This window comes from Tenebrio molitor, chromosome 6 (assembly GCF_963966145.1).
Source record: "Tenebrio molitor chromosome 6, icTenMoli1.1, whole genome shotgun sequence".
NCBI classification, from domain to species: Eukaryota; Metazoa; Arthropoda; class Insecta; order Coleoptera; family Tenebrionidae; genus Tenebrio; species Tenebrio molitor.
Window position 1 is genome coordinate 9,159,741 of NC_091051.1, and position 22,931 is coordinate 9,182,671.

Consider the following 22,931-nt stretch of genomic DNA (forward strand, 5'->3'; position numbering starts at 1 on the left):
AATATAAATGATTTTCTAGGCAACTAGGCCAACAAACATGTTTTTCCAGCTGGAGAAATCATCTTTCGACTACATTTTTGGTCAATTTCTACTGTAAGTTAGAATATTTATGGCTTGAGCGTGTCAAGCAGAAATTTTCATTTAAAAATTAAAAAATTGACCTTCGCCAATTACAATAAATATGAAACGCAATAAAATAATGATTATAAAAAATAATATATTGATTTGCTGGAAAGATGTTTGTGACGCAGTATTCTTTGTGGAAAAGTGAAAACAAGCATTCGGCCACTGTTTATGCATTTGACTAATAGTTTGATTACTCATTGCATTGGGACGCACAGAGCATTCAACTTTTATCGTGGTATTAAATATCTTCAAGTAAAGTCAATGACGTGTTTGTTGGTCGGAAAATAAAGTGTTTTGATTGCCGTTAACATCAGAAAGAACCGCCGAATTCTTAAAAAATTAAAAAATCAATAACAATATCAGCGTCAAAGAGAAGTTGTCCACTTGGGGCACAGCTCTCTGACGGAATTGAAAGTTTAAATACATCGCTGTGTTGTGGGAATATTCCCTATAAAGAAATAAACACTGGTAAGAAAAAAATAATTGTTGAAACATCTTCGTTTTTTTACCCCGAGCGTTAGTTTTATAAAAATCTCACAGAGTGCGCCCGTGTATTTACAGTTATCGCGGCCATTGCTGAAAGTCATTTTCCTTTTGGTGTGTAAAGCGTCCATATCAGAGGCAAAAGTTAATAAAAAACAGGTTCAATGCAAAAATTTACATCGAGATGAGAAATGTTTGAGTATTTTCCAAAGTGTCTCGACGGTATTTCCTAAATCTACTGTCCAGATTCAGGTAAATTTGTGTGGCTGTGCGAGTAATAAATTTATCTTTGATTGTGTAGAATAACATTCAGTAGCCATTTTAATTATAATTTTCAATCTTGGTTATTTGACACGATCCTACGGCAATCGTACGGTTTTCGGACGTTATTTTGCGTTTTGTCTGCCCATCTTGATAGTGTAGTTATTATTGATACTGCAACAATAAACAGGATGTTCTATTTTTGCGCTTCGACCGATTCCGTGATACATTCAATATTGACCTTACATTTTTTGCGTCATAACTTGTTAACAGTTAACGAGAGCTATAACTGACCTTTTCTTTCAGATACACTATTGTTCCTGTAAGGAATCGCAGGAACAGTACCTATCCTACACATTGTAGAGAAATAAGATTTGGGTTTTATAAACCCTATTTTTAATACACTCGTAATTGTATTTTCTACAATCATGATGACGGATACGTTGAATTCTAACCATGTCATGGCTTTGTCAGGCAAAGTGTAAGTAGTCTTGTTACACTTCCTACCTTTTTCTGTTTGTAAAACGACGTTTGTGTGATTGTTGACTCGCTGTTATCTTATCGCTGACCATAAATAAAACGTTCACACTTTCCAGTGATATTGACACCAAAATGGATGACATGGGTTGGAAGGCAAAATTGAAGATTCCACCCAAGGACAGAAGAATACAGACCAGTGTAAGTAATATTTCTTTGCAACTTCATAATAATCCATGGGGACTGGTGCTTTGCATGTTTTCATGTAACACAGGGTTCGGTACATTACTATGATGATTCTTTGGATTCCCCTTCATTTCTAACAAGTAAATGATAATAGTTTGCCTGATCTTGATCATAATGTGTCAATCATGTCCTAGTGGATTTTTCCGCTAAAGTGTGGATCATGTCATTTTTGCAGGATGTAACTGACACAAGAGGAAATGAGTTTGAAGAATTCTGCTTGAAAAGAGAGTTACTGATGGGTATTTTTGAAAAAGGTTGGGAGAAACCATCCCCCATTCAAGAAGCTTCAATTCCAATTGCTTTATCCGGCAAGGATATTCTTGCCAGGGCAAAAAATGGCACAGGTAATTTTTTTTTTTAATAAGTTGTGTAGCATATTTAATATGCCTGCTCTATTATTTAATAATAGAATGGGGGGACAAGTATGCTAAACTATTGGCTTGATTTTCATTCAGAGTGAGTCATATTTTTGTTGAATAAATATGATTTTAATGAGGTCAAATACAGTATACTTATTCAGTTGTTTCAAATTATTGTGAAAACTATGAAAGTATGTAATTGACGGTGGTTGCTAATAACAGTTCCAACAGTTACTGTTGCTTGACTGTAACAAGCAGTATGTATCTTGTTATTTTTTTTTTTATAGATAAACCTAAATGCATCTCTTTTGTTATGGATCTAATCATGTTGGATTATCAGCAGTTTGTATAAAAATAATTTGAAAGATTGTCAGCTCATCTCATAGATATTTTTTTTTGATAAGAGCCGACTTTACACCTGAAGTAGATTGTTTTTGTCTAAAAACTTTAATCATCTTTTTATATAAATAGAAAATGACTATCATTAGTTTTGCAATAACAGACCTCCATTTTAGATTTTAAATCTATGCTATACTATTTATTCATTAAACATTTATTATTAAGTACATGACAACATATTTTGTTGATATTACATTTTTGAAAATGAATTGATTGTTCTCTGAATAACACTTGCCACTTTTCTTAAGTTTAGTTTAACGGGTTGGGGTAGCGCTGAATTGTTAATTTTAATTACAAAATCAAGATGAGATTTTTCGGTTTGCCTTTTAATCAATCATTTGTCCTAACTAGAATTATAAAAAAAGAGTTTGACTGATTTTCCTTCACACTTAGTCGTTAATCTTCTATTTTTTTTTTTTATAAAAAAGTCAAAACCGTTTGAAAAGAAATCTTAATGGTACAAGTATTATATTTTATTTATTGACGAAAAAAATTAGATTTTTTATCGAAACAGGAAAACAATTTTTACGTAGTGGATGTGTTCTGAAATATTGCATGATAATAAATCACGAGCAGCAAAATTAGAGCAGTTTACTCGCAGTGATAACCACATATTTCACGGAATATTCCGTTGTGTGATTTGTTTACACCTATGGAATTTTTTTTATCGATGAGTTAAAAAATCGTCAGCAGCAAATTTTGATGCTTATTTATTTATTTTGTTAAATGCTGCTAATAAAATTGCTTATTTAAGTTTGAAATGTCACTTCTTACAGTCGTGCAATCAGAAATGATTATTTTCGTGCCATAAACATCCATACGAAGCTATTTTATATCTGTTTAATCATATAAAGCTAGAGGCGTTAATTGGGTTGCATACTTAGTTGCGCTATCACAACTTTGTTCTTGTTACGTCCAGTGTAGAAGCCAGACCCAAAGCGAGATATAGATCACTTTTCCTGTAGGATCACTAAACTGTCAAAAAAAATTCGGCTTTCAAGAGATTATTTTAAACTTTTAGAAGTAACTCAGGAGAGTAATTCAGTCCAAATGTTTAAAACATATATCTTCGCTTCACATGATGTTTAATGCATGGCAATTTCTTAAATTGCGCTAAACAACAGTGGCAAGGCGGAAGTGTAGTGTTTTTAAATTTGTTATTCACGTTAACTAAATCTATAAGTTGAATAATAAGCAGACAACAGTAACAATAATTTTTAAAGTTGCTGTTTTTGTTAGATATACACTATATCTTATTATTCAAGTATGGACACTTACGAAGTAGTGTCAAACATGCAACATTTTAACTTGTATTAGACTTTTATTGACTTGTTTTATATGTTGGACATTTTCCTCTTAAATTTTTCACGAGTTTGTCGTAAAAATTCGATTCGGTATAAAATTTGAAAACGAATTTTCAGGTGGACAGATCGTAATTTTTAATATGAGACATCTCACTTGCTTTATGAATGCAGTTTTTATCAACTTACCTTAATCCCGACCTTATCGTGTTATTTATATTTTCTTTGTTTTTTTTTTAAACTATATTTGCAGTTGTAGGAATTATATAATTCGTGTTACAAATTTTCTTCTACCAATCAATTTGAATTTACCCCTTTAAGGATTTGATTTTATTTAATAAAAATCGGAGTAGTTTTCACAGAGAGATTGCAGCCTTTAAATTTGATTTTTTCAGTGAACATTTTGCAGTACGCGGACATTCTTTTATTTTATAGAGATTGTCACTTTAGTCATAATTTTAATATTTGTTTTATTGATTAATTCAATTCTTTCTAAGTTCACATACATTGGATAATTTTCATTTTATAAATTTTCCGTTTCTTGAATACATTGAATGGTCAAATATAGTGTCGACTTTTTTACGCCCACTTTTTGTTTGATGTGACGCACAGAGTATCCTTCACGATGTAATATTATGATTGTTCATCACGTGTTAATATTTAGAGGGTTTTCCACCTGGCATTTAAAAAATGGATTTTCGATTTACGATTTATTAAATAAAAAAAATTGTCCAGAATGAACATTGAAGGAAAATTCAGCTAGATTGGAGTTTTCCACTAATAAAAGATACATCCAAAAAAAATTTCCTAACTTCGGTCCTATCAAAATTTAAGCAAGAAGATCTTCTGTTGCTTCTTAACTAACTGTGTTCAATGTAACGTTAATGTGACAGTAACTTTTTTTTTGCTTTATTATTTTGTTTACCGAAATGAAACGGGATAGGTAGGGTTTTTTCTGTCCAGATTATTTGCCTCTTCGGTGTTAATATTACTTGCTAATAAGTTGGCATCAATAAGAATTATATTTCCATATTCTTCAAACATATTTATAAGGGTGGTGTTAAGACAGTCAAAATATATTTTTTCACGACCTTCGTAAGTGTTATTATAGTGCCTCAAAAGAGGGAGTAAAGTAGCACTTCTAGTCCCTCGGGAGTAAAAGCACAGCCGACCAAGTTAATTTATTGATGGTGGGATTGTCACGTTCACATAATGTGTCAAAGTAACAGAAAATATTTAAAGGAAGAAAAATGAACATCTATATTTATTTCAGGTTATTTACGTTCATGTTGCAGTCATTGTACCCATCAATATTGAATAATGTCAACGTTGTCATTCAATCATGTTATGATGAAAAGATAAATTGAATGTATACATACTGTTTTGTTGTTTTCATGGACACATATCTTTTACGATTAAATGATCAAATGCATTGGGTTATGCAAAAAATAACATACACAATGTCATGGGACTAAAATGTCTATTCATCCCTCGTGTAATTATTACAATAGGTTAAAAACTGGGCCTCTTGACTTTTTGCACAAGAAGGCATAATGTTTTTATTTCATTTTTGAACAAAAACTGACCATTCACTTCTAGGGTATGTGTTATACACACTTGTTTTGTGTTTTATTGTTATGGACGAGTGGGAGACCGCTATTAAGATGTGTGCTCTGTTTTTTTCCGATAGGTAAAACCGGTGCATACAGTATTCCCGTGCTGGAACAGATCGACCCTAAAAAAGACTGCATACAAGCACTGATCATAGTGCCCACAAGAGAGCTTGCATTACAAACGTCACAGATATGCATCGAGCTCGCTAAGCACTTGGACGTGCGTGTAATGGTAACGACTGGTGGTACGAATTTAAGAGATGACATTATGCGCATCTACCAGAAAGTACAAGTTATTATAGCAACTCCTGGCCGTATCCTTGACCTTATGGAAAAAGGTGTCGCCGTAATGGACCAGTGCAAGATACTAGTTTTAGATGAGGCTGACAAGCTTCTGTCGCAAGACTTCAAGGGGATGCTCGATACTGTGATAAAGAACTTACCACAAGAAAGGCAAATTTTGCTGTTCTCCGCCACGTTCCCTCTCACGGTCGAACAGTTCATGAGGAAGCATCTGAGGGACCCGTACGAGATCAACCTCATGGAGGAGCTCACACTTAAAGGTGTTACGCAATACTATGCGTTCGTTCAAGAACGCCAGAAAGTACACTGTTTAAATACTCTGTTCTCAAAGGTTAGTTGTTTATGATATTTTAAACTTTGTTATCCTCTGAAAGTGAACAGTAAACGATTACATAAAACGTAGAATCGAAAAAATGTATTGTTTGAAAACGACAATATCTCTTGGACGTTTTTATGAGTTACTTTATAATTGTTGGTGTTATTTTTTACAGTTACAAATAAACCAAAGCATAATATTTTGCAATTCTACACAACGCGTGGAATTGTTGGCGAAAAAAATCACCGAACTTGGTTATTGCTGCTACTACATCCACGCCAAGATGGCGCAGGCACATCGTAACAGAGTATTTCATGATTTTAGAGCTGGTCTCTGCCGAAATCTAGTCTGTTCCGACCTCTTCACAAGAGGTATAAATCGCAAACGTGTTTCGAAGATGAGAAAATTTGATTGAATTTTTTTTTGTTTAGGTATCGATGTGCAAGCAGTAAACGTTGTGATCAATTTCGACTTCCCCAAGATGGCGGAGACATACTTACATCGCATCGGCAGATCTGGAAGATTCGGACATTTGGGTATCGCCATCAACTTGATCACGTACGACGATAGATTCGCACTACATCGTATCGAGCAAGAACTTGGAACAGAGATCAAACCAATCCCGAAAGTGATCGATCCCAAGTTGTACGTGGCCAAATTGCTAGACGACGATGATACTCCCGAAGCAAATGCAAAGTAACGCGGTGTAAACATACAATGAAAAACAACCACACATCAAGATTAATCTGTATATATTATTAAACAACGTACTTTTAATTTTTCCCGAAGAGTTGAAATTTCCGTTTGAAGACATTTTTTATACTAAAAATTTGTGAAAAGAATAATGTGTTTTTTGGCGAAAAAGGGATGGATATACGGCGTTAATGAAACTACACAAATGGAAGAAGCCCTGCTTGTTATACTGAACACATCATAGTGAGTGCAAATCAGACGAATTCGATCACGATATACCGTCATTCAGGCCTACAGGGCATTTAGACTCGCAAAATTTGTTACCCGTGCGATTCTAAATCCACAAAATTCTCACAAGTTGCGGTATCTTCAGTTTTACAACTCCATCATGTTCGTTCTCAAGTAACACCTGAATCTCCGCGAATTTGATGGCCTTGTAAAGCTACACTGTGATGTGTTCGAGTTCGTCAGTGCAGAGAACCGAAGTTGAACAGTGTTAACAGTTGAAAGTGATATACTGAAATAAGTGCAAAAACTGAGACAACAGACTCAAAGTGTGCTAACAATGTGACTCGGGTTTTGGGAGGAAACGAGAAAAAAAATGAGGAGCTCCTAAAAGAGGGCTCCACGTTATTAATTTTTTTTAAATGAATATATTTGTAGGAGATTCTGACCGTAATTCAGTTAGCCTTCTGGATTATGATGTTTACATTATGTACTAGAAAAAGGCGTGCACCTGAGAGTTTTAAACTCTTGGGATCACTTTTTACTTTATTCACTTTTTTTTCCTTTTCGGTGGATGTAAAAAATTATCTTTAACAAAAGTGAATTGAAAACGTCGCAACAACAAGACGAAAATCTCATTGTATTTTAACGAATATTACAAAAAAAACCTGTTGTTGATTCGCCATCAGCGAATTTTTTTACGTGATCTTAAAAGACTTAATTGTTTTCCATTTTTACTAAAGGGGGGTTATTTATATGACGTCATTGTGTTGGATGTATGTTGAAATTTAATTTTTCCTTGCTTTATACTATGGTCTTATTTATTTTTTACAGTTGGGTAACAAATTTTTACATACATCTAACATTGAAATATTTTGTTAAAAAAAATATAAAAAAAAAAACAAAAAAATGTGGAGAGTGTTGGTTCGGCTAAAGTTATATTAAGTTTATTCCATTATTAAATTACTGATTCCACGATTTTTTTAAATAGCAAGTTGATGTCCACGCATCTGGTAACATTTTTAAAAATTAAAATAAAACTATTGTGGTAAGGTTTATCAATCCGTTTGCAATTTTATTTATACTTGTAATAATAATTTGTAATAAATGTAAAATTCTATTTTTAAATAATTAAAATGCTCTTCACAAATTCTGTCTTTTTTGCGAAAATGTTGACCCTTCACCTTGTATAAAATAAACTATCGAACTACCAACGCTGATAACGAGTTGTTTATTTCAGAATTAGATAACGGATGACGATGGAAAAAAGGATAGGAACATGAGTTGCCTGAAGAATACTTCGTTTTTTCAGATCCAGTATTAGTTAACTAGGCTTACATTATTCGTTTTCAGTTACTTTTTCGCAGCACTTGGATTTTTATTTAAATTAGTTCATTTTATATCGGGTGTTCCTTTAAATTTATCCTTGAAGTTGGCGTTGAAGAGTCGATTGTGAGAGCACCACTTGTCAGTCTGCAGAGTAAAAAACAAACACCGCAAAAAGTGAGGTTAGACTTAAACAGCTAATCTGTGACGCGTTCACAATCGACTCTTCAGCGCCAACTTTGAGCAGAAATTTAAATGAACACCCGATATTTGAAGGACCTTTTATTAGCGTCGTAGAAGAAAGCGAGAAACACAAATTGTTTTTACCTTTTTATTGTACAAATTTATATACAAGTGTGGTTGACATACATAATAAACTTTTATATTTTTTCTTAAATAATTAGTAAATACCAACTATAACAAATTACTGAATATATTAATTGCAATAATCATTTAAACTACAATGTATATGGCGATAAAATATAAATAAACACAGAAATATGGCAGGAAATAAGTCAGATTGTTAAGTATTTAAAGCATTAAAATTTCTAAAGTATAAGATTTCATATAATTTAGACTAGAACTTAATTTACAACTTAAAGTTGAAACAAACCCTTGAAATATTTACAAATATTAGATGTAACTGATAGTGATAACATTAAACACATGAGAATTACATACTTTCCACAGATGTATCCGCTGCTAGGTTTGTGCAAATTAACAGTGAACATCTGCAAACAATCAAATATCAGTCTTACAGGAAATATTACGCAAGGATTTCCCTTTAATTAGTTATTACAAATACTGGAAAATGTAAATAAGTTAATTCGGATTATTTACATCGAACATGATGGCCGTAGGGTGACACATGAAATAATGGAGGTTTCACAAAAACTTGAAATTACTGTAGTTAGTTCAAATCAGATTTCTTGTTTACGTTTACTACTATGCAGAATTTTTTGTAAAATATAAATCGTTTCGGCAAACTTTTTTAGGTTATTATGTAGTTTAATGTTGTAGGAAGGAAGAAGAAAGTGTGACAAATAGCCGCCTTAATAGAACGGATAATTCTTGATGTAGATAGCGGTGTTCGCTTCAAAAAGATAACCAACCTCCATTATTCGAGTGGTATCTATACTATCTTACGGCAAAGTAATAAAACAACGTATGATATGTAGGAAGGTACACAACAGCAAAAATGTAAAAATTACTTAATAATCTTTTAGATATCGATAACACATATTGATTAAAAAAATGCATCATGGTGACACCAGAATGACTACATAGGAAAATGTAACTGAATTTTTTTGTACTAAGTTTGGTTAGAAATGTATTTTTTTGGACGAAGCATGTCAACTGTACGGTTGTTTAGACAATGCATAAATAAATAACGAGTAATAACTTTGCAGAATGCGAAACAAGCAAAAGTGTATCAGATCTCACACCCCGAAATATCAATTTGCTCCACGATTCACAAATTGAATTTACATCGTGAATTTTGCACGATGGAATTTCGGAGTATAAAAAATGAACAACTTTCGCATGACTGTTTTCCTTGCAGTCACCCCGGCTGGATGTCGGTGTGAAATACTACAAGAACGAAAAAATAACTAATGGACGGGAGCAAAAACACAATTAAAGTTTAGTAAATATTGAGTGAATAATTATTTATTTTCATATTATACAGTTATCATAAGTACCTTTAGTGTAATAAGTACTACGTCGAAAACAGTTCATTAAATATTTAAAATGTTATCCCGCAAAATGTTGTTTGAGTGTGCAGTTTAACGATCAATATGGCAGAGAATTGCTCTCAAAAAATATTCAACGCCATTAATTTCCTATTTAAAATGGCCTAATATTTTATACATATTTTATTTATTGAAAATATGGATGTTATTGTGCTTTGTGTGCATGTCTCGTAACTCCGAGCGCAATTAGAATTTCTTAGGTTTCCTCAGAGTCGGATGGGGGATCTAGAGCGGTGTGTAAAGTGACGCTTACTCCGCGATTAATACTAACAGCAGGGTAAAACACCCCGTACAGGTCTCTGAAAGCTACAGCTCCTTGAGGTTCTTCGTTTACAAAGAATGTTAAAATATGGTGGTTTAAATCTAAGAGTACTCCTACTGTTGAACCTGCCGATATCCCCCCTTCGACTCGTTGTTCATGACCTCCGGCGTGTTGAAACCAGGATCTTTGTCTGTCTATGTACATGGCCCATCCTTTATCGTCTTTGCCTGTAATTATCCAAGCTATAGTGTAACTGCAAGATGCTAATCGAACATTTCCGTACCTAACATCTTATCTCTGGTTACATCTATTCTGGCGATGCCGAACGCAGGATCGGTGTCCGCGTCAAATTTATCTATAGTAAATTCCCAATAATGTACGCCCCGGCTGAAACCCACGCTACCCAACGCCACTCTGTGTTCCCACCCTTCGCCTGTGACGGTTGTACTGTCTTCGGAATATTGCAGACCCGGGCCAGATAATATTGGATCAAACGTAAACCATGCAACTGAAATAAAGAACAGATAAGAAATGTCTAAGGGTACGGTCCTAAAATTGCGCTGCAAAGGCTGATAAACGCGCGGGGCTCACAGAGATCTGATAATAAATGAGCCTTGAGGAAAAGAAAAACGTTTTGGTGGAAAGTAATATTTTTGTTTCGCAGTGTGATCAATTCAAATTTCAATACAATGGGTACCGTAATCATTTTAAACTGGAAGATCTTGTTTGCAAGTTTGTAGGTTTAAGTTTTAACGTTGTTTCGTTTTCGCACTTCACGCCTTTACAGAAAAGTTTTACAGAAACAGTGCGTTTGAAGTAGGAAGATGTGTGCATGTTTTATGGTACAAACAACACTAAAAACTACCCTTAGTAGGTCAGGTTCATTTACTATTTAACAACCGTTGTAGGTACATAAAACATGAAGGGTGTGGAGCACGTGATAATTTGATATCTCCTAAAATAAAATGTAGTACTTACGCATCCATATTACCAGTATTTTTGTAGTCTTTTTTTATGAAATTGAAAAATATATATGTAATACAAAAACCTTTGTATTATAGAAACGTTATTGTACTTAACTTTTTTATTTCAAAAAATGAACGAATCGAATTAGTAAAAAAAAGTAAAATCAAGAACGAGATATTTATAATAATTCTAGCACATTTAAAAAAATGCTATGACAACTGTCAAATTATCAACTGTCAAATTTCATAGTCTTATATTTATAAGTCTATGGTTTTGAAAAATGGCTTGTCAATGTTGTCACATATTGCAATCAAAACAAGCCAAGGAGTTAATTTTTAAAAATAATTTCAATAATTTCAATATTTTTGTTAAATGGGGCAAAGTAAATATTTTATTTTAATTGTACCTATAGTATTGAGACTAACACTTAAACTTTCTTTGACAGAATAGATTACTACGCGTTGAATATACCGGGTGACTTTTAATGATTGAGACAAATATAGTGGGTTGGCAGTCCTGAATAATTGGTACGTCTAGTCATTTGTCAAAGAATTGTCTGTTGATTCGCTTTCGAGGTTAAGATTCTGGAAATAAATACTAACAATTTGATCTATTTTGACTTTTGAACTGACATATGTATTTATTAATAAGTGAACATTTGGAAAATAGTTCCCGACTTTTTGAAGCGAGAAATTCTAAAAGATATGAGGCTATATCGAGGAATGTAGCCGTATCAGCTGCGTAAAATACGAATATAATAATTTTAGTTATCCCAGTATGATTATTTAAGTCGAACAAAATTTAAATATCTTAAACACTGCCCTACATATTTTTCTGATAAAGCTCAGATTTCCCTCAAATATTTCCAACTTGATGCCGGTATCTAAATCCATAATAAGGCTACACACCTTTAAATTTAAGTGATAATATAATTTCAGACATTGTTAAGCCAAATATACCTGACACAATAGCAAATATAAAACAGAAGTCTTTACATGGGAGATACTTTAAAGAACTGGAACAACCAGAAGTTAATATTCAGGCCTCTCATGCATGGCTTAAGAAATCAAATATTCACCCTGAGACGGAGGGTTTTATATTTGCAATACAAGATCGTGTTATAAATACAAGAAATTATAAAAAACACATATGCGGTTTACAATCGATAATTGATAAATGTAGGATTTGCGGAACTGAAGGGGAAACAATTGAACACATTATTTCTTCTTGCACCGTTTTGGCTCAAAGCGAATATAAAAAACGACACGATATATTCGCTAAAATTATACACATGAATTTAGCTGTTAAATTCAATTTATTAAAGAATACACAACCACATTATAGTTATACACCAGAAAGTTGTTTGGAAAATGACAGTTACAAGTTATATTTTGATAGAACAATTTTAACTGACATTCATATTAAGCATAACAGACCAGACATTATAATTTTGAATAAGCAACAAAAGCAAGCATATCTTTTAGATATAGCTGTTCCAAATTCACATAATATAACACAGACATATAACACAAAAATTAATAAATATTTAGAGCTGTCCGTTGCTATGAGAAATCTTTGGTGTTTAGAAAAAATTTCGATTTTACCACTTGTAATTTCAGCAACGGGAATAGTACCGCAATCTCTTTTTAAAAATTTAAAAATTCTGGATTTAGATAACACATTGGTAGTTGAAATTCAAAAAGGTATATTATTATACTCATGTCACATCGTGAGGAAGTTCTTTAACATTGACACAGAACATAATACACAACAAAGTCATAATGCGGAGGCGAGACGCCGGTAATTATGTTGATAAGCACTGCACTATTACTTGATAGTAATATCCGTAATAGTGTATGTACTCCGGCAAAATTGCCGTGCCGCCGGGTGGAGGTGGGATAGTTGAATAATTCACGCAACCTTTGATATCCTCAGATTACTCGCCCTAAACCAATAAATAACGATTGATTTTAAATTTTAAAACGTGTCTCAATCGATATCTCTTCAAATAGACAACCTTGAATACTATTCCAGAAGTTTAGTAACTATGTACTACATTTACTAACTACAGCGTGATCAACAATGACTGAGTCTGTTGGCAATGAAACAACTGAAAAATATTGGTGTTTTTCTGTTTCGTGATTGGCACTGACCGGATGTTTTAACTTGACACGACATTAAAAAAAAACTAGGTTATGTCGGGTATGTTTATGCTAATACAAAAATGACCCTTTGATGGTAAACGTCAAATTCGCCTGTCAAAGCTGACAACCGGAAATGCGTTTAGATTACAGTGGTACCAAAATCGTTCAAATTTTCATTGTTACCAACAGACTCAGTCATTTTTGATCACGTTGTACATTTTCCACGTTGTCACAACCGTATTAACAAATAGTTTGTGATTTGCGTTATATAATTTGCCACAACAAAAACTTCGTTTAATTTTTTTTCAACTTTTAATGCAAGGTGTAGTTTTAACGCAAACTATTTTTTTAAAGATTTTAACATCGCAGTTTCATTCGTTCTTGATGGTGCATTTACGTAACAATGAATCAATCGGCACTGAATCCAACGAAATCTACTTTTTTTTTACTTGTTCAGGTAACGAGATTTGTTGAAAAACAGGCGCATTTTTAGGGCGTTGTGGATAACAAGTTGATGGCAACAAAGTGTTGACGAAGTGATGTTTACCTAACAATAAATTCTCACCTTCTGCGGTTTGTAAACCTATGAGTTCACTATACTCTCCTTCGCCGGAACTATTGAATGCTTTTACCCTGGCGTTGTACATACAGTGAAAATGTAGACCATCGACGGTGCATATTGTTTCAATTCCGCAGTAAACCTCCTGAAAACAAACCATAATCATAATCAATTCTTCTATATTATCATCATGTTTATTACAGTTATAAAAAGTTACCAATAAATAAACCAATGAGAGCACTCCTTGGTGCAGCGTCGTGGTGTTCAAAAATGCAAACCAATGCTTACATTCACTTCAAACGACCCCTTTAACTTATTCAAGAAGGGTAGATGAACATTGTGTAAACATTTTTAATGACAACATGGTTTACTAGCAGCGGGAATACATTAGTTATCCGCTAGGATATTGAATTTCAGTGCTGGGGGCACTTTATATGTAATATTGAACGTACTAGTTGCGCTCTGTGTGTTTTCATCCCCTACTGACATCAAAGATTTCTGATTTTTAAATCAAAAACAAATAATATGCAAATTTTCTGTAATATAACAAAATTCAGAAGAGTCAACACTGAGATGATGTCTTATTCAGAATACGTCACGCACAATGTAATGTTGCTTGGAATTACGAAAATAAAGATGTTTCTTTTTTAAAGTCAAGTTTAAATTAACTTTATGAAAATTTCAAGTTAATGGAAAGGTAATATCGCGTCTGATGTTTTGTAAAATGCTGAGTAACGTTCTCGGAAGATCAATATGGAGCATTACAATCTCTATAATGGCAGTTTCAGAACTTGTTAGTGAGTGGAAAATGTAGTTATAAGTTGGTAATGGTCATCTTCCCGTACCTCGACTACTTTTGTTAATGTTTCGGTATAATATAGTCGTCATTTATACCTTGGGGATGTCTGTCCCCTCTAACATGTCTTCGCGACGGAATGACAAGAATTCTGAGATATCGAATAATGTTATTGTGACAAAAAAATATAAAACACGTGTTTGAACTTGTCGCCAAAAATTTTAAAATTCTATTTTATGTGACGCTTTTATTTATTTAGCATTACGGGTGTCAAATTATTAAGTTTACTCACTGCAGACAACACTCTCGCGACATCTTCTAGCTGTAAAAGACTTACAGGTTTTAACCCCACGTCTTGCTTTTAGCCCTGCATTATCAGATTTGTAATTCGAAGCAAATCACATTTTGTACAAACGGGGTATTATACTGACATTTGCAGTGAAAAGGGCTAAGCGCAATCTGCCATATGTGTAACAGCTTATTTGCCACATGTCACATATCATTCCACGAAACTGTTTTCACAGTTTATTCTTACAAGATCTAGTTGTTCCAAAATATGACATCTTTAATTTGTCCATATTTTTCGATGATGAAATTTATTTCCGTAGCAATGGCGTCACCGCTTGAGCATTCTCTGGCGAATAATAGAGATCGAGAGGTGTCGGGGTGGAACCCCGGCTTCATGCAGAAGGTATCAACATGTCGGGTGAAAGATTAATGGTCCATGGACATATGCGTTGTCTGACTCACTGATTCCATCCGGATTCGCATTCGATAACATGGATCGTTTACAAAACGACTCACACCGAACAAAAGGAGAACACTGGAAGTTTTCATAATTTACAATTTTTTGGGTGGAGTTTTGCGGTAGATAACTTTCATTAAAAAAAAATCAAGTCGTAGGTGTTCATTATCAGGATGCGGGAAATGCTCAACATATCTGATAAAATGATTAAAATGATGTGGTAGGGTGCCTTCAAAGGTGACTAACATGCAAAGTTAAAATCCTTTGTTTTGTCTGGCTCCCTAGTTGATGTAGATTTTTATTAGTGACAGTGATAGTGGGCTAAAGTGGGGAAAGGTATTGGATGAGTCAATACATTGAGGGGCACTGTAGACAGTTGTCTGGAATTTATTGAATTCATTAACATGTTCAAGGATAGTTGTGTTGCAACAGCAATTTTCACTTAAAAGAGACGACTTGTACTTCAGACAGGCAACAGAGTTTAATTAAAAACAGGAATGTACTACAGGATGCACTTTTTACTTAATTAAAATTTATTCAAAGGTTTCTATATTTTTCAGTACTGGGTGTAGATGTATATTGCTGTCAATAAAATCGTATAAATATTGGATTGGGAAAAACTGATTTCGAGTGACAGTTTTAAGAAATATGTAGTCGTTTTCAATGACATCCGTGCTGTCACTATGACAGTTGGCATCCACTTGCTGTTTCGTTTTAGTAATTTTGAATTTCCTAATTTTGGTAATTTACCTTGACGCGCCAAATTGACAAATTCAAATTATTATCTATCATTTTCGACAAATCAAAGAAAATATTATGTAGTCTGATTAGGATTCCGAGGATGGCTTAGTTTAACCATGTTTTACACCATGCTGAAGATTGAGTTTTATTGTTTGTTGCTGATGTTTCACGAAATATAAATTTTCTTTTACCATAACCTCAATTTCTTGTTTGAAAATTTTTTAACTAGGATTTGCTTATGCTCTGAATACTGGTTATGAATTTGTGTGTACAATCTGCAACAACATGTTAAAAATGATAGCACGGATGTCGTTGAAAACGACTTACACATTTTTAACTTGCATTTCAAACGTGCAATGTCATTTTTTAGCTTGATTGTTTCGTCGCTCATTAGAGTCGTAAAAATGTCTTAAACATAATAATTTTTGTATTTTTTCCGATTCATTGGTGTGCAGATATTGGTAACGGTACTAGTTTTAATTTTAAACTCATTAAACTGTTGCTAGAATTATATATGACTTGGCAATACTTCAACAGAGTGAAAATTGTTACATGTTTAAACTCACTTGTGCATATTTGTGTACACAATGGCATTATCATCAAAACAAATCGCTGTGAAACGGTTGGATGCGTTCACTGGTTTGGCACATTTAAATAAACTAAATCTAATTGAAATTTCTTTGACATAAGTGCTCGCTGGAATGAAATCATGAGACAATTTATGCTGAAAGAAAAGCAAACAAATACTAAATATCTGAAAATTCGGAGAGCGCAAACAATGGTGCCATCAAAAACAGTATGAATGGTTTGGAGAAGAATCGAAGAAAATTCAATTATAACAAGGGTATGCCTATTTGAATGAACCTAATTATTACCGCCAGGTAACAATATGTTCATAAGTCAAATTTGATTGAAAATTCGTGAAACCTTGAAGTAACTGAACTGATAATTGACTTAAATCCACCGCCGCTGATGTCATCCGAAGAATAAGACGCACGCCACTCGCAGTCAGGCGATTTTAATAAAAATAAATGACATTCATTAAGTAGACACTTAGACGTGTCTAAATGTCTAACTTAATTACGTTCGACACATTTTCCCTACATTTGATTTGATAATTCAATTTCTGTTTCAGCTTGACGTCAGAAAATTACCTAGATGCTTTTACGATACTGATTCGCAAAAGGTCATAGGTGCACCTATTTCGAGTACAAAGACAATATAATTTGTGTCCAATTATTAGTCAAGTTCACAGCAGAACGAGCAATTTGCCTTTAGGTCACGCATTGTGAAAATAGTTTGAAGTTATCGCGTTCATCGAACTAGTATTTTCCAACAATTTACAGTGTCATTACGAGGTTTTTCACGTTTGTCCTTATAAAAAATCGTAACATGTAGGTATTTGAAACTTTCGTTTTATCAAAAATCTTTCTCATTTATTATTCAATAAGTGCTTTTATAAATATGTAATTGTCGTAAACATGTAGTCGGTACGTAGCGAATGATATGTATGTACTTTGATTTTCCCTTAATGAAAAGCTAAAAATAAAGAAGAACGTATTTGTTTTGTTAACGTGAGCCGCAAACCACAAGTAAATGCTTTACAAGCTCGAGACTTACCCTAAAATCTCCACCGTTTCCGTCATCCAGTTCCAAGACATAACCCTCAACATGACTTTGAGCAGGAGGTTGCCATGCCACCGTGACTGAGTTATTTTCAGCACTGCATTCTTCGGGTATAATAGTGGGTGCAGTTGGTGCTGAATGAAAAAATTGCATCAAGAAACATATCACATCAAGATATTATTTGGCTAAAAACTGAAGAAAGCTGCTACTGTAGTTAAATCTGTCGACTTGAATTATTATCAACTCTTGAAAAATCAAATCGACATTTTATAAAGCGTAATGAAAAAAAGTTTTGTTTCATTTACAGTTATTATTCTACGATGGTCGCAGATCGATGTATAACTGGATTTTTTTTCGAAGCTGATGCTGACGTAAAACTTTTATATTGCGTTAGGAAATTTCTATTTTACAGCGTTTCATTTTTAATGGAACAAAAAAGCTTTCGTGTTAATTATTTAAATTAACTTGAAGTGGTTTCGAGCGACCCTTTTTTGTTAAGTTCATAGTTCGCTTCATTACTGTCAACCTGTCAGTGTTATTAATAGGTAGGTATTTTTTTTTTAGTACATAAATGAAATTTTCTGCTGTAAAAATCGTAAAATTGACCATGTATGTGTATTCATTTTATTATTACATATTTCATTTATAAGCAATACGTGTTACAGCCCTCCTACTGCAGTAATACCAAAAGAAGATTTTAATGACTTGATTTTAGATCCTTATTTTAAGCTCTCAAAAGGTATTTAAGATGTTTTGCATTTCATTCAAATAATGTTTATGCATGAATTTTTGTAAAACTTCAACAGCACAAAGTGTCTGTAAAAGAATATACATATTTGATTTTTGCCGCTCTATAGCAAATAGAAAAACAGAGGTTATGTAAGTCCATTAGTGAGAGGTTTTTCAAGAGAAACTGAAAAAAATAACAAGCATAACAACTAAGACGTCGAACTCACAACAAGATTTAATAATTTGACATTTGACTGTTGACAGCTCGACGTAGTTCAACACAATAAAATGAAGAGTCTTAGAATTCCACAGGACTCTTGATATACGTTCTTTTTTAGACACTTTGTATTTGTGAGGAGTATTCAAACTCATAATTTTGTTTTTTTTGCAGCATTTCAGTAGCTGCTGTTTAAGGATTTAAATTAAATGTTATAAATCAATCAAATCAGTTTAAAATTTCGCTGATTGGTGTAGGAAATCGTAAATTTGACAGAGTTGTAAATCTCGCACGTCCTTGCTGAAAAAATCTCGGGAAAAAAAATTCTCGTGGTTACTGCATAATAACATGAACGAGTCGATCGATGATAATTTAATAAATCAAACTGTTCACTTTGTTTGGTTTATACCGTAGTCGCAGTCATAATTTAACTGCAAAACCATAGCCACGTCTGTTTCCGGCCGATATTGACTTCGCAACTGTTTTTAAACCTTACTCCTCTAACTCACTTCTTAGTAGCAGCAGTCGAGGTGAACTTTTTTCGGTTTTCGAAATTTTATTGCTCTTACTACTACAGTTAGACGACTTTTTGGCAAACTATTTCTACGCAAAACAGGTAATGTCAACTGTCGTAATTTTAATGATGTACGTAACATACAGAGGAGGAAATTTCTTTAAACATAAATAAATGCAACTGCCACACATTAATTAACAAATTGAGTTTGTTGCTTAAGTAGCACGTTGTTCTGTTTGAGTTTTCTTTGAGGTACAACACGACATCAACGGAGTCCTGTGTTGTCGAATGCAAGAATTAATTTAATAGAGCTAAAAGGTTTATTTTCACAAAATAAATTTCCCAACATTTTAATGAAAATAAATGAAAAACATCATGCCAATTTCATTACGTAAAAGTAAATAAACAACATGCTTTTCATGCATTTACCTGCAGGCACTCTTTCTTCTCCATCAATGTACGCTGAGCAAACAATGCAAATTTATCATTTAATTAAAAAAGGACGTAACGTAGAAAAATGCGCATATTTGAAAATAATTGATTTCGCTTCAAAAATGAGACTCGCTTGTTGAAATCGCCGGGCACTTTATGATCAGTTATTAACTTCAAAACGAATTAAAAGAGAATATAAAATCTATCGGACAAGCTAAAAGGTAAAAAGTATGATAATTGCTTTTGTCTCTTAAAAGCGTTAGTACTTAATCCGGTTAAATCAAATCTACAAGAATAAAATCGTAAAGAAATTAAGTCGCGGTTTTAACAAAAAAGTCTTTCTTGAAAGTGAATACTTACGTTTCATTTGGATGAAATTGAGCTGATCAATTGCTCTCAGGACGGATTTATCATCTAAGGTGAGATCGAAATGGGGCGAAACTCGGGGAGCTGTCCATTCTTTGTGCCACGAGTGATCGGTGTTGGCAACTCTGCTTATCAACATCGAACCCACCTGCAAACAAGGCAAGACTCACGATAATCACATCACCAACAATTTTTAATCATATGAATAATTAGGAAGTAATCCAAATGAAAAGTTTTAAATGTATAAAGTAATTGGGGTTGTAAAAGTAGAGTTATCCAAGCGACGTGAAAACCGTTTCAAAATTTTACATTATTGAGTTGGTCAGATTGGGCTAATGCAAAACTGGAACATCTAGGGTGCGTTTTTTTGCTCAACGGAAGAATCTGCCACTATCAGAAGTGTCGTTTTATTGGTCGCGGAAGATTCTCTCCGAGCATCTCTCTTTTCTGCCATCAAATTAGATGGCAGAGAAAGCAGGAAAGTTGCAAGGTTGCAAAGAGTCAATAATGCAACCAAAACGACAAAAATGTTCATTTAGCCACATCCTCTGCGCAGAATCACACCTGCCTTTTGTTTAACATGTTGTATAATATCATATTGTTATTGTTATGATTCATGGCAAAAAAGTAAACACTTATTACTAATGAGATTATGTGTGTCTGTGAACTGTCAAAGACAATGCAGCAAAAAAACGTCCGATTTAGCGACTGTGGGAAGTTTCTCTTTTGGAAGAATCTCCAACTTCTAGAAGATTGCAAAAAAACGCACCCCTAGTTGGTACATATTTTCACCCGCAGATACCTGTTTATTGAAAGTAGGTGGAACACTAATTTGACAGGTGAGTAATGAATGACATATGGATCAGCTACTTGGTTGTTCGTGATTACACCAACTGACATCAAGATATTATCTATTAACAACTTGGGACCACAAAGCGAGGGATCGAATACATAAATATGTAGAACTATGTGTACCGGGAATTTTAACCCAGGTTCATGAAGCGAAACAGAAAATTTGATAGAGTTTGATGTGGAAGGAGTAAATAAAAGAATCTGAGCTTTTCGATTCATTACAAATTTTTTTCTTGAATTCTCTTACATGGCAATTAGAATTCACTGGTTGCATTGACTGATAATAATAATTAAATGTCAGCTGGGACAGGTCAATGCTAATGTCCTGTCGTATTAATCATTTATTTATATGGTAATATGTTATTACTCTTTAGGCCCCTTCATAAATAAGTATTTATTACAGTAAAGAAAGACGCATTAAACTGAAAAACCACGATTGATATTTGTTTTCCAGATTTTCATTGAAAGAATGAATATGAATTTTGGTGGGTGCGCCGGGATATTTTCTTTTATGAAACAATGTAAACATGAACTTCGTAGATATTTAAGAAATAAGATGTTTTTTACAAAATAGTTATTAACTTATTATCAACAGTGTATGTTCCAATAGCTATTTATGTAACCAGTTATGAAATTCGTTATTTTGTGTAACGAGTGGAATATTTGCGGGACGACCGCAGCGAGATCCCGCAAAATCACACGAGTTACACAAAATTGCATTTCCTAATGTGTTACATACAAGATTTTTTCTAATTTTGACAAAAAAAAAGTTTCTTCAAACGTTAAACGAAGTAATAAATTTCATTAATAATAAATTATTATCGTGTTAAAATATCAAGTAGGTAAGTAGGCACGGTTATTTTGCTTAAAAACAAAAAATATAACAGTGTCAAATTGATGATACAATAAATTTTTCCTAACCAGTTAGGAAAGATTTTACTTTTCGTAACCAGTTACGAAAAGTGTGACGTTTCCAAACGTCAATTAATTTTGAAAAGTGTCACTTTATATGTCAAAATTAGAAAAAATAAATTTTATCAATAGCAGCTACCACCTGTTGAATTATGTTGACAAAATAAAAATGTTTCTAAATTGGGGATTCTTATAACCAAAGTTGGCAATGTAATTATTTTATAAACATGATTCGAAAACATTAAAATTGGTTCATAAGTTATTTTGCTTTTAGAATTTGATTTTCTACATACTTACTTACTGCATTTAAAAAAAGGTTTTCTTTTCCTTTACTCTAAAATTTTGAGTTGTAAAAACGGAAATTGACGACAGATAACCTAACAAATACAATTTGACGCATTTTTCACCAAACAGTGTTGCCGGTTGTATTTCCAACGTAGAATACAGTGTTAGTGGAAATTTAGAATTGAAACAGACTATACCGGGTGACTTTTAATGATTGAATTTATTTTTGTTCAGTTGGCAACACATTTACGATTTTACGTTGGTGCAATTGACTGTCAAATTTAAATATGACCGTATTTATTTCTTGAATCTTAACCTAGAAAGCGAGTCAACAGACAATTCTCTCACAAATGAGTAGGCGTACCAATTATTCGGGAGTGCCAACCCACTGAATCATTAAAAGAGTGGTATGTCATTCACAAAGAGGTTGACTAAGAATCCAAAAATTATTTATAAACAAATTGTCATTTATTGATATGATAATATAAAATTCGGTTGGTATAATACCAGGTGACTATGGAAGGTAATAACAAATTTTTGGATTTTTTCAGTTAAGTTTGTTCTAAAGCTTGTTTGACACGATGCTAAATTTTGTAGAAAATTTGTTAGAAAATGAGAGAGGACCAATGAACGATCAGGATCATAGTCTGTCTTTGTCAGATCCTGATCGTTCATTGGTCCTCTCTCATTTTCTAACAAATTTTCTACAAAATTTAGCATCGTGTCATACAGCCTTTAAAGTAAAAACGTTTTGGATGTGAATTGTCAAACTCAAGGTCGCTTAAACCTTATGATTGAACTGTACACTGCTATGCAGAGAAATCGCGTACACCTATTTTTCGCTGTGTTAAGTCGGTCTGGTTTGATTTTGACTTATTTGTCAGAAAAAAAAAATTGCCAATAGGA

At 33.3% G+C, this 22,931-nt stretch overlaps 2 protein-coding genes across 2 annotated transcripts in view; one reads left to right on the plus strand and one right to left on the minus strand.

Annotated features, from left to right (window-relative positions):
• Nucleotides 1-687: 687 nt before the first annotated feature.
• me31B (ATP-dependent RNA helicase me31b) lies at nucleotides 688-7,952 on the plus strand. The gene is made up of 7 exons (XM_069052229.1): nucleotides 688-861; nucleotides 1,177-1,351; nucleotides 1,467-1,548; nucleotides 1,769-1,937; nucleotides 5,343-5,899; nucleotides 6,060-6,255; nucleotides 6,316-7,952. Exons 2-7 carry the CDS (start codon nucleotides 1,299-1,301, stop codon nucleotides 6,582-6,584), a joined length of 1,326 nt encoding a protein of 441 aa, XP_068908330.1. The 5' UTR covers nucleotides 688-861; nucleotides 1,177-1,298; the 3' UTR covers nucleotides 6,585-7,952.
• Nucleotides 7,953-8,445: 493 nt separating this feature from the next.
• The window catches only part of Trim9 (E3 ubiquitin-protein ligase Trim9), an 88,478-nt gene continuing 73,992 nt past the window's right edge, over nucleotides 8,446-22,931 (minus strand). Inside the window, exons 4-8 of the mRNA XM_069052228.1 lie at nucleotides 19,971-20,124; nucleotides 17,713-17,852; nucleotides 13,817-13,955; nucleotides 10,425-10,649; nucleotides 8,446-10,368 (exon numbers count right to left, since the gene is read on the minus strand). Coding sequence (XP_068908329.1) covers nucleotides 10,076-10,368; nucleotides 10,425-10,649; nucleotides 13,817-13,955; nucleotides 17,713-17,852; nucleotides 19,971-20,124 — 951 coding nt within the window. The 3' untranslated portion in view covers nucleotides 8,446-10,075. The remainder of the gene's footprint in view (nucleotides 10,369-10,424; nucleotides 10,650-13,816; nucleotides 13,956-17,712; nucleotides 17,853-19,970; nucleotides 20,125-22,931) is intronic.